Source organism: Salvia hispanica, chromosome 3 (assembly GCF_029641045.1).
Source record: "Salvia hispanica isolate PSC_SH4W2 chromosome 3, Shi_PSC_v1, whole genome shotgun sequence".
NCBI lineage: Eukaryota > Viridiplantae > Streptophyta > Magnoliopsida > Lamiales > Lamiaceae > Salvia > Salvia hispanica.
The window spans coordinates 14,550,655-14,562,768 of record NC_142694.1 but is presented as its reverse complement, the minus strand read 5'-3'; the positions used below and the strand labels follow the sequence as shown (position 1 = coordinate 14,562,768).

Sequence of the window (12,114 nt, the reverse complement as noted above, 5' to 3'; positions counted from 1 at the left end):
GGAGAGAGTATAACTTAACAAACATATATATTGCACACTATGGAGATAGATCGTGACAGAACTTTTCTTAAACTTAAAACAAAAAACTACATCAATTCGCAAATATATTAATATCACTTGGCATAAAAAATACATATCAGATTGGTGATTCATGAATATCAATTTCTGACTCTATATCAGTTTTTTAACTCAATATCAGTAACTGATAACTATGTTTTGTGATACCAGTATCCGAGAACTGATATGATTTTTAGTTGTTAAAGTTTCCATTTTAAAAGTGGAACACTCCCTGCACACAATAATGTACAAATCGACTATAACCGCCATATTGTTGTAAGGGATAGGAGCAAAGTACGTGTAAGAGTGCGATTTGTGTGGAATACACAAGAGGATATGCCACTTGGCGAAGGTTTGTGTGGCCCATTAGACATATATAGTGGTTACGATATTCTCTTTACACCGATGTGAGATATTATTGTATTTATTTTTTTGTTTCATTTGCCAACATGAATTTGACTTCATGTTTCTGTGTCAAGGTTCTTCGTTACGTCTGATGGCCATAATAGTAAACAACAATGCTTTGCCAATTGCTATCAATGTTATTTGGGAAGCTTGCAATAAGGTGGAAAATACAATCTCCGTACATCGTCTGTTGATAAAATTTAAGTGCCGTTTTAACTTGGTCTCATATATAAAATGTTTAATTTGTCCTTGAGTTTCTTAATAATAATATTAATGACAACCTTAATTTGGCGTAACATTACTTATGGTATATAGTGGTTGGGATGATCTTCATTCATATAGATCAACATATATACATAGCATAATACATTATACATAGAACTATAATCAAGTGGAGAAATCAATTTCACATGTAAGAAGACATTGGACACTGTATGGTGTAGCTACTACTATTGTTAATTAACACTCTGGGTGTTTGAAAGGGCAGTTTAAGCAAGATAACCCTTGAAGCCAAGATCGATCAAAGTAATTAATCTTCATTTAATATGCAAAAAGCAAATAGAACAACAACAATATTCCTTGAAAGAAAGCAATAAGTTAATAGCGATGATAGCTAATGAGCTAAATCCAAAGCTATTTTGCCTGCCCTAATTAATCACACCATTACCCTTTCATTCTTTCTTCCTGGCTAGCTCCCCATCCAGCAAGTCTTATTCAATTCTCATAACACACACATACAATGATACAAATACACACCATTAGAAAAAGAGAAAACCTAATTTCTCGGAATTGAAGTGATATATGAGGAATGATTAATCATGGGAGGACAAGGTCTGCTGATAAGGCCTGATGAGCTGGAGGAGGGAGCCGCTGAGGTGGAGAGACATCACCTCGTTGGTGGACCCCATGAGCTTGCCGCCGATGTACACCGCCGGCACGGGCCCGTTGCATCCCAGCCGCGTCAGCGCCTTCTCGATCTCCTTCCCGTCCGGGTCGTGGTCGATCTCGTGCACCACCGCCTGCACCCCGAGGTCCCGGAACAGGATCTGCACCGCGTAGCACAAGCAGCACGTGCTCTTGCTGAAGATCACCACCCCATTCTCCGACGCCACTTTCCCTATCTTTTCCATTGTTTTTTTAAGCTAGGGTTTCCTTTCACAATTTCCTATGTGGGATGGAAATTGTGGGCATGAAGTGGATCTGTTTTGCGGCTCTATTTATAAATGAAGAGCAGCGCCTAAGAGTGAGAGAGAGGGGGCTCTTTTTCCACCAAGAACATTCCAAAGTTTTGCATTACTTTGATACTTCGATTAATTATGGAATCTAAGGGCATCCGCTACGTGGATCACCTGGCCCGTCCCCCTGGAACAGGACCATCGTGAGGCGCGATGTTCCTAGTTTCGGCTTCTATATATTCTATTGATATTACTCTCCTGTCACACAAAGTGTGTCACTTATTTCCATTTACGTTCATCTCACAAAGTTTGTCACATTTTCGCTTTTATCATTTTTTGCGGTAGACCTCACATTCTATTAGGTCATTCTTACTTACATTTTTTTTTATAAAACTATTATGGAGTACACATTGCGCTAATTTTTCAACTAACTTTCTATTACTACTACATTTCTTAAAACCCGTATCAGATCAAAACATGCTAAATTTTGTGGGAGTACGTATTAATGTATGTAATTCGAGAGAGGGTTTCCGTGCCCAAATCTATTTTATCAATCGAGGAACTCTAGCTAGCTTAATTTTGACCCAGCCACCTATGTTATTTTTTTCTTTTTTATCTTGTTTATAAGGTTATCAACAATGACATGACGTTCCAATCGCTCTTTCCTTCGCTAGTGTGCTTCCAGTTTTTTTTCCTTTTTTTTTTAAAGAAATGTTTAGTGAATCGGGTATTTATAGATGGGAAAAAAGTATTGGAAGATTTAAAAATGAAAAAAAAAAAAAAAAACTGTATAGAAATTCATTGGGTGATGAATATATTTAAATAGTGTAGTAATTTTTAAATTTAAAATTAATTTTCCCGGTTATTTAAATTAAGAACTCTTAAAAAGAAAGCTCACTCGCAAGCCCACAAGTGGCCTTCACGACAAGTCCTAATTAATTGGTCGGGGGCGGAACGTCCCTCCCCTCACTCCTTCACCTCGTGACTTCCGTTCCCTCAACACGCTCTGCCACCAACGGTAACAGTTGTGGATGCTCTAACAATATGTACACTTTAATACTACAACACATTACATGAACTGATATAATTGGAATAAGAGATGGAATATTGTTCCGGAATATAAGATTCCCTCTTTGGATGCCAAATTGTAATCCGTAGATCAAAAGATCACTTTTTCAAGATAAGAAATATTTCTGTTCACTCAAGTTGAACATCACGATATTTAGATCTTTATATCTTTTTCTCTCACACTTTTGAATAAATTCTGTGGAAATGGGGACATATTTTTGACTGCGGTCTGATGGTATGCAGAATTTTCTCATTAAATTATCATTAAAAACAAAAACAATTAAAGAAAAATTGCTGGCTGATCAAGAATATAATTTCAAGAATCTTGTAGGATGGGTACACTTGTAAACACGTTGAGCCTCTACTGACCGCTGAAGGTGCACGTGATCTTCTCTTGTTACAAAAAAAATAAATAAAAATACTGTAATAAATTAAAATTGGAGATCGATATCGAAGAATGAGAATCATGTAAGGAAATCGTATGTTTCTTGAACAAGGGGTGGTCGATTTTCACCAAGATTATTTGTTGCTATCATATCCTTTGTGGGGTAAAACTAAACCCTAAATTTATATACTATTCTGTATTGAAAGAAAGATCTATTGGGAATATATGAAGGGCTTTCGGTGGTGAATCTTGGAGTTGCGACCACCAACTTGTGTAGTTTGTACACACTATTTGTATTCTACTTTTCTTAAGTAGTAATATATCTATCAATATACACTATATGTTCTTGAATAACAATTTCTAAGATTTTGTGTGTTGTCTGTCTCTTTTGGTTTAGTAATATCTTGTCATTGATGTCATAATATGGATTTAGGTCAAACTAAGCAAATGCGATTCTTGAATTGAAATTGATGTTACATTTGGTATGGTATCACGAATCTAGTAATGGTGTTTTCAATCGACTACACATCACTGTAATAGTGAAAGCCTACAAAGTGTGTATATCATGTTGAGCTGGGGAAGGTGGCAACTGCCACAATATTGTGTGGGTAATAAATTGCATGAACAGTAGTAATTAATATTTTCATTTGTGGGTGCTAGTTTTTACATTCAATTCTCGAGTGCTAACTATTTTTATTTTTCGATTGTTAGGTATCAAGATGGAATATTAGGAGAAATTAGAATTTGTACAACAATTTAGGAAAGATAGATAAGCCAAAACACTATAAAAACACACATGTTAGGTCAGATTTATCTGCCCTAGGAAACGGATCCTTACTCTTTTACTGCAAATAGTTTTAAAAATAAATAGAGAGCAAATGTACATTTAATTAGAAATAAAATTAAACTACAAAACAGAATAAACAAATTTGAGAACCTAAAGTAATTAATAAATAGCATCAACAAGAGCAACGGGTGAACACTTGTCCATGTGGGTGCGGATGGCGATTAGTGTTGGGTGAACGTCGCTCCACATAGGGAACTAGAGAAGGCGAATCCACCCTCAATAAATTCTCATAGGAAGAGTGTGTTCATCACACTCTCTGGGTGTTAGTGCGCATCATTTTTTTGGCGAATTGTAAATTATTTTTTAATAAAAAAATGATTTTTAATTCTACTCCATATGATTAGGATTTTAATTATGTAATTTTTATTTTTTATGAATTTTAAATTTTGAATTAAATTGCATATTTAATTTAAATAGAATATATGATAAATAGAAATAAGAGAGGAATAAAAGAAATAAGAGATGAGATCAAAACAAAAGAGAGGAATAAAAGAAATAAGAGACGAGACATGGATGGATAAATATGAGTGTTAATAGAATAAGAAAAGATGTGGTAAAAATTGATGTAAAACTAAATTAAATAGGAGTAATTATTGGAATCAAGGTAATAAATTTCCTCGTGCATGCATAAAAATTGTAGTAGTATATAATTCGTGACATGGATAAATAGTTTTGTAGCTTGAGGAATGACATATATATACTACGTTGGTATCCAAGTTGCGATATTTTCTCAAAATATACATTTTTTAAGTGCCATTTCAACATACAAGTTCCTCAATTCTTGGACGTGGAGGAATTTTGTGGGGACATTTATTCATTTGTTTTATATGTGTAACACTCTTGCTTTGCACATGGCTAGCTAGGGTATCATTGTTGCAGAATATAATTTTCTGTGACTAAGGCCCTTCATGTATATATTATTCCTTTTTTTATTCCACAAAAAAATAAATTTTCAAAAAGATAAAACTTTCATGACCATATGATTAATTGATAATGAAGTGTGAGTTTCAAAATGATTCATAAACAAGTTGGCGATTGCTGTCTGATTGAAATGAGATGTTAGCAAAAGTATAAACCGAATAGATTGATTGTGCTTATTAACCTTGATAATGATATACACGAATATCTTTGTCTTAATGTGATGTTGAAATTGGTGAATTTTGCTTCATCTTTGCAGTGATAAAAGGAGACATGTGTGAGTTATGCAGTCATTTTTACATGGAATATTGTATCATCCTATAAGAAGAAACCATATACCCAATTATATAATGAGAATTAAACCTACTAGCTATATTTTATGTCGACATATTTTTCACCTATCTAGCTCGTTATGATGAAATTATGTTCTTGGGGCAATGGGACCGGTCGACCCTCAGGATCCGTCCTTGGATGTAATAGTCTCGTCTGCGTGTGGTGAAGTGATCTCTTTAAAGTCGATCATCAATCAGCACCAAATATAAGGAATTTGATTAGTCTCATCTCATTATAAGTAACAACACATGTTACGAAACCCAACTTTTCGTGTTCTTTTATTGTTTATGTTTATTTTTTTTGCTTTTAAACTATATGCATGTGTGGTACAAATCAAAAGATGTTGATACGAAAAGAATTGATCTGACACCATATATTGTCATATTGAGATTATGCCAATTAGAAATATGAAGGTGCATATTTTAATATTTTTAAATAAGAAGTTATATTCCGAATAAGACAACACAAATATCTAAAAGCCAAGATCATGTGCTATGAAAGTTGAAAATTAATCTCGTCATAATTTGTTTTCGGAGATAATAAAAACAATGATAGTGTGACCATTAAACAACACTCTAAAGAGATTTTAGCAATATAATTGGTTTATTTAATTATTTAGAGCATATATATTTTGATAACACTTAGTGTTGCAAGCGTGGGAAGTTGTAGCATTTATCCAAGTTGGATGCAGGCGGAGGAGCGGCAGCGGCATCACAGTAGCCGCGGAGAACGTTGCTTTCTTCGGGAGTAATGCCGAGGGTTGCGAGCATGGACGGCCAGCACTGACGCTCTATCACTTTGATGGCGCTGCAGCAGTTTTCCCCGAGCTGAGTCTCCCCGTTGAGGAAGAACATAACCATTTCTCCGCTGCAAGATTGAAGCTCCAACAACGCGTCCCAGCAACTGCTCGGCTCCTCTTCCGCCACTTTCAGCCGCGCTGCCAGGCTTGATCTTGATCTTGCCGAAATCATGAGGGGGGACGCTAGCATAGCGGCCAGGACAACTGCGACGAGCTTCGTGGGGAAAGCAGCCATTGTGTTGATATTTAATTTGGTGATGAGAGCTGGGATTGATTGTGTGAAAATTTATAGGGGAGGAGAAGTAGCAAGTGGAATACAAAATTAATGGGACTGGGAAGAAGAGAAGGTTGGGAATTCGGTGAGTTTGTGTAACTCATCAACTTTCATTAACTTTATTAAAGTTAAGGGAATTCGGTGAGTTAATTATTTATTTTCAATGTCTTTCACATGTTTGTTCTATTTCAAGTTTATTTATTTTATTATTTCAATGGTGAATTAATTATTTGGGATGGGAATACTAATATACACTCCCTATAACATGCACAATTATTGATCAATTACGCAAGTAATTAATGTATGCATCTTTGATCAAATTGAAAATTAGAGCTCTAGGTTAGATCCCAACTCCAGTTGACATCAACCTTCGTTAGTAACTTCTTTTTATTCAAACGATAGGTTCTCTGTTTTTGTAACTAGCATAGGAGAAAAAAAAATCACAATTCACAAACTTAAATTGAGGCGTTTCATGCCAATTGCTACAGCCTACAGTTAATATGACGAAAGCGAAATAATTTGATCTTCCACTACGTACGTCTTACATAAGGTGAAAAAAAATCTATTAAAAACAATACAATTATTTCATTTAGTGAGAGGAAAGCAAAATTAATTAAAATGAAGTAGCAAATATTTTATAAGGTTTAGCCCAAAAACAAATAAAATTGGAATCCAAGTATTTTAATTGTAGGCCCAATAAGCTTCATCGGGTGGAATAAGTCATCGGAGAGTATCCAGCTACTCCGTTGGGCCGCCCAGTTAGTCATCTCCATGAGTCTCGCTGGGAGGGGGCATCACGTTCCGTCAGGTCGGGCCACCGGCTCCACAAATGACATGGCCATTTAGAGATTTGACAGAAAATGTAGTACTATTTTTTTTCAACACAAATATTTAAGTAGTGTGACTTTTGACCTAGTAGTATTATTTACTTCTTGTTGATGTTTTCTAATCAGATTATTTTAATTCTTGATTGATTACACAGTTTTGAACAGTTGAACTTGATATTGATTTTCTTTTCTTAATTAAAGTGTGCGTTGGTTCGATAATAGCGTTTGTTAGAGTTAAATCCAAAAATCTTGAGTTGCTTTAATAATAAAGTGATTAATGCTTAAATCCAAAAATCTTGAGTTCATAAATGATTCACTTCAAAGTACTAGTGTATTTGTTTTATCTTATTTAAAAAGTTAGCTTGTTGGCAAATGGCCGGTAGCTTTTCAGGAGTGAAACTGATCACATACAGGAGGATTTACTACTCCTATTTGGGAAACATTCATCAACTTTCAAAATTAAGATTCCATTTCATTCTTCTTCTTAACTAAAAAAGAAAAACATCCCAACGGAAAACAGAAAATTAAGAGGGCAATGACGAATTTGTAACTAAAAGCATACATTTGATTTAAGTCATCACCAAAAGTAGAGACTCATGCGACAATTACAGCAGCCATAGCCAAAAACTCATGAAGCTGCACTATACATATACATATACATATTCATGACTTGGTAGGTAGGTAGCTAGAACCAAATGGCGTTGGCATCGATGAGCCTCTGCTTCAAGGTTCCATCAACATGGGAGGAGAGGACGTCCGTGGCCGACCCCACCAACTGTCCCCCGATGAACACAGCGGGGACAGAGGGGTTGCACCCCATCCCTCTCAAAGCCCACTCCATCTCCTTCCCTCTCGACTCCTTGTCCAGCTCATGCACCGCCGGGCTTGCCCCTAGCTCGTAGAACAAGCTCTTGATGCTGTGGCACATGCAGCACGAGCTCTTTGTGAACATCACTATTGCCTTCTTCGACGCTAGATCTCTTATTCTCTCCATTTCTACTAATTTTATATCTATGTATGTTCTTCTCTACTTGTGTTGTATTTTGTGTTTGAGTGAGAGCTGTTATTTATACAACTAGAATCCAAGCAAGTGTAGATATTTGAACCACTTTTGAGATCATTTTCATAGATAAGAATAAAACTCCATATGATGAATTAGCTAGTATGTACTATGTACTACTACTTCTATATTGATTGGTTCTATAATTAATTATGAGTTTGTTTGGGATTATGTAATCCATCAAATACTAATTAATTTACCCTTCATTTTAACTATGTAGTACTTCACAAACTAGCTCGCTTTTCATTATTTATAAAATGCATGAATGAAAAGATCCAAAAATGGTATTTGCAGGTGTTGAAGGGGCAGCAGGCCAGTTATGGGATATATTCTTGAGGAGAAAACAATATATTTATTGTGCAAATGGGCATTGGATAAAAGGCAGATAGATTACTGCTACAAATGTTGAGGAATCTGAAGATGTATATTGGTGAGTATAGAACAATTTGTTGTGGTGATAATATTATTTCTTGATTCTGAAAAAGGAATAAACTTATCCAACTCCTCTGTTTATGTATGTCAACCGGTCGATAACGACGTATCTACAGTTATCTGGATAATGTGCAACCACCAATTTCTCATGGAAATTCAATTCCAAGGTTTTTGGCTTAAATTTACTCAGGGTTTCTCTATTATGGCATCCTCCTTAATTAGCGTAATAACCTACAAATCATGTGATAAAAACTTATCCACTGCATATCCAAACTTTGGAATCTGACTCCACAAATAAAGATTTTGTTCACTCTCATTAACCACATCATTTAATTGTTCCATCCATAATATTAAGCTAATTTTAGTTATGTTTATCTTCATAATTTCTATTTATTTGTATTTTTTTCAAATTTCTATTCCAAGTAAATTTTCTTAAAAATAATTTCATGAAGAAAATAAATTTAAACGTGCATATTTATTTAATAAATTTAATATTGTTTGTTTTGGAGCAAGTGTGTATGTTATCATTCCACGAGCTTTTTCCTGACGTTTTTAAGTGAAGTAGGGAGATTCTTTCCTAACATTTAGTCTATCATTACATCTGTTATGATGCCATTGGTATTAAGTGCCATTCAAGTCGATGATGGTCTATCATTACACTTGTCATTTACATATTTATGTCCGGCCAAAATATGTATGACATGCTCAGATGCTAACTTTTGTGAATTGTGATTGCATTTTTGTCAAAATCTATCTCTATTGGCCCTTATATAGATTCGCCAACAATAAATCATTCTGATAAGCATATTAATATTATTGGCATGTTAGGTTGACATATATACATAGAAAAATTGTTTACATTTTTTATTTTCGTTAGTGGAGATTTTTTCATTCACCTTCTTTCTTTTATCATTGTTGGACACTTGGGTACAACATTTAATTTGTTGTTGATCGTATCTATCGTTTTACGGAATTGGAATATTGAATCGTTATATAGAGATGCTGTTGTATTTTTAACATAACATTAACCCATAAAATGATGGTCCAATAAACGCTTAACTACACCTTATACAGAACAATAGATTGTTATTTTCTAAAAAAAAATTTTAAGTATGATGGAAATTAATTAATACTGTACGAATTTTTAGATGATTTTTTGACAACCTATGCAAAAAATGAATAAAAATAAATATATATATATAAATTTACATATGCATATTACTTTTTTATTTTAAACTGAATTATATTGATTTTGTTTGAATTGAATTTATTCTTAAAAATATTATTTTTATACAGTTATACTAGTCCATTCCTATATTTTCAAAGATACTTCCTTCGTCTAACAATAAGAGTCACATCTGGAGTAGACACATGTTTTAAGAAATATAAGAAATAATGAGTTAGACTAGTTAGTAGTACGTGGAATCCATTTTTTTATATTGGTATTATAATATAATGTGAGTGAAACAAGTTAGCAGAATGTGAGACTACTTACCATTTATTGTAAAAATGAAATAGGACTTTCATGGTGGGACGAATCAAAATGACAAAATGTAACTTTTATTGTGGGAAGGGTCCTAGGAGTATATATGATAGAAAATAAGTATTTTAAATTTGTTTGTTCACATATACTCCCCTCATCTCATAGAAATAGACCATATTTCTTTTTTCGTTTGTCCCATACAAATAGTCTATATACATTTATGACAACTTTTTTTCTTTTACTTTATCATTTATGGGTTCCATCATTCACTGCATAATTTCAACTATTTTTTTCTTATTCTCTTTTACTTTATCAATTACACTGTCTAATTCCAAATGGCCTAATTTGAAGTGTGCCGTAGTTATGAAAAACAGTAGTACTCCGTATCATTCAGTTTTTAAAATTTTATAGTATTTGGTTGATAAATCTGGACGTGGAAAATTGTGGTTCATGGGTGCATCTGAGGTAATTTTAATTGTTTCGATGTATGTTTTTAGTTAAGAAAAAATGGAGTTCAATTTGGTTTTGACAAGTAGAATCTTAGAAATAAAAAATGAAGATTAAGTCATGATTCTTAATTAATTTGATTAGGACTTAGGAGACATTCCTATCCTATGTGATATAGATAACTATGCATAGCATAGATCAATTTGAAAAAAATACTCCTTCCGATCCATAGTAATGGAAGCGAAATTTTTCGGCACGGAAATTAAGAAAAATTGTGTTAGGTGAGTTAAAAAAAGAGAGAATAAAGTGGAAAATGAAAAAGATAGAGAGATGAAGAGAAAAAAAAAAAGTAAGAGAGGGTAAAGTAAGTGTGGAAAAATGTGTTGATTTTTACTAAAAAGGAAAATGACTCTATTACTATGGAATGTATCATAATAGCAAAATAACTCTATTACTATGAAACGGAGGGAGTAACATGTTTCTTAAATGATTGCAAAAGAGCAACTATGTGCTAAGTTAATTTATTTAAAATTAATTATCAAATGAACTAATCTTAAAATTTCCAATTATATATATACAATTATGCATATTTAATTATGACGACCCTATGAAGTTATTATAAGTAAATAATGCGCATTTAAAATTAGAATTCATAAACTTCTGAGTAGTATGTAGAAGTTAGGTCATCTTAAACCATTTACACTAAATTTAAACTCATTTTTGGGTATATATAAACATTATAGGTAATTTTGCTCCAATCATTTACATCAAACTCAAACCGAAAAGAATATTTCATATCCACCCTACTTTTTATACCTTTTCAATTACACCTACGTACTTATTTAAATGAAACATTAATCTCACTAAATTAAATAATAAAATAAATTTTCTTATTATATGTTCAATATACTTTATATTAAAAAAAAAATACACTAACTTGAAACTTAATACTGTACACTTCACATGCTATGATAAAATTAAACATAAATCAAAACATATTTAAAACTAGGGAAATGCTATGTAGCCACGTTATGGCTGGCCATAAAATGGCATTTTAGTAAATTTGGATGCCATAGATATTAATACTTCAAATATCTCCATTAATGCCCTAATAACTTTACACTATTGCCCTTTGTATTTAACTGTTGTTTTTTTTCTAATTTCTCTTCACAAATCCGATTTTAACATTTCCTTTTCAGATTTATTCTTTTTTTATAATTTTTTCAGTAATTATTTTACACTGATTTTTTATTTTAATGTTAAACTTTAATCTCTTTTAAAAAAATCTTTTACTGTTATACGATACTAAAGTTGAAGCCAATAATAATTTATAAGTTGTGATACTATATATTATCATATTATATTTTAATATTATCAATTATATTAAAATTTTAATATAATTTCATACATCAATATACTATTTATGGTTTTGAATACTATAGCAGTGTGTACAAAATTTAAATACGGTATAACTATTAGTTCCAACTTAAATTTTATTATAAAAAATATAAAGTAAAATTTAAAATAGAGTAATTGTTTTGAAAAAAACATGAAATTTCTCGTATCTTCCACTCTCTTAGAAAAATCAAAATCCTTCCCTATTG

At 32.7% G+C, this 12,114-nt stretch overlaps 3 protein-coding genes across 3 annotated transcripts; all 3 read right to left on the bottom strand.

Annotated features, from left to right (window-relative positions):
• Positions 1-980: 980 nt before the first annotated feature.
• LOC125212798 (Thioredoxin superfamily protein) lies at positions 981-1,662 on the bottom strand. Its single transcript, XM_048113057.2, has one exon. It carries the CDS (start codon positions 1,590-1,592, stop codon positions 1,275-1,277), a length of 318 nt encoding a protein of 105 aa, XP_047969014.1. The 5' UTR covers positions 1,593-1,662; the 3' UTR covers positions 981-1,274.
• A 1,617-nt stretch (positions 1,663-3,279) lies between these two features.
• On the bottom strand, positions 3,280-6,364 carry LOC125216986 (egg cell-secreted protein 1.4-like). Its single transcript, XM_048118788.2, has 2 exons — positions 5,832-6,364; positions 3,280-3,413 (listed from the first exon to the last, which is right to left on the bottom strand). The coding sequence occupies exons 1-2, from the start codon at positions 6,220-6,222 to the stop codon at positions 3,280-3,282; spliced, it is 525 nt and encodes a 174-aa protein (XP_047974745.2). The 5' UTR covers positions 6,223-6,364.
• A 1,265-nt stretch (positions 6,365-7,629) lies between these two features.
• Positions 7,630-8,235, bottom strand: LOC125216697 (Thioredoxin superfamily protein). The gene has a single exon (XM_048118457.2). It carries the CDS (start codon positions 8,080-8,082, stop codon positions 7,774-7,776), a length of 309 nt encoding a protein of 102 aa, XP_047974414.2. The 5' UTR covers positions 8,083-8,235; the 3' UTR covers positions 7,630-7,773.
• Positions 8,236-12,114: the final 3,879 nt, after the last annotated feature.

Excerpts from the sequence above, each read along its gene's own strand:
- LOC125212798 (XM_048113057.2), bottom strand. The coding sequence starts at position 1,592 with ATGGAAAAGATAGGGAAAGTGGCGTCGGAGAATGGGGTGGTGATCTTC.
- LOC125216986 (XM_048118788.2), bottom strand. The coding sequence starts at position 6,222 with ATGGCTGCTTTCCCCACGAAGCTCGTCGCAGTTGTCCTGGCCGCTATG. Across the intron at positions 3,414-5,831 it reads CTTCCCACGCTTGCAACACT|ATATATTACTACTTAAGAAA; the intron begins AAGTGTTATCAA and ends GTATATTGATAG.
- LOC125216697 (XM_048118457.2), bottom strand. The coding sequence starts at position 8,082 with ATGGAGAGAATAAGAGATCTAGCGTCGAAGAAGGCAATAGTGATGTTC.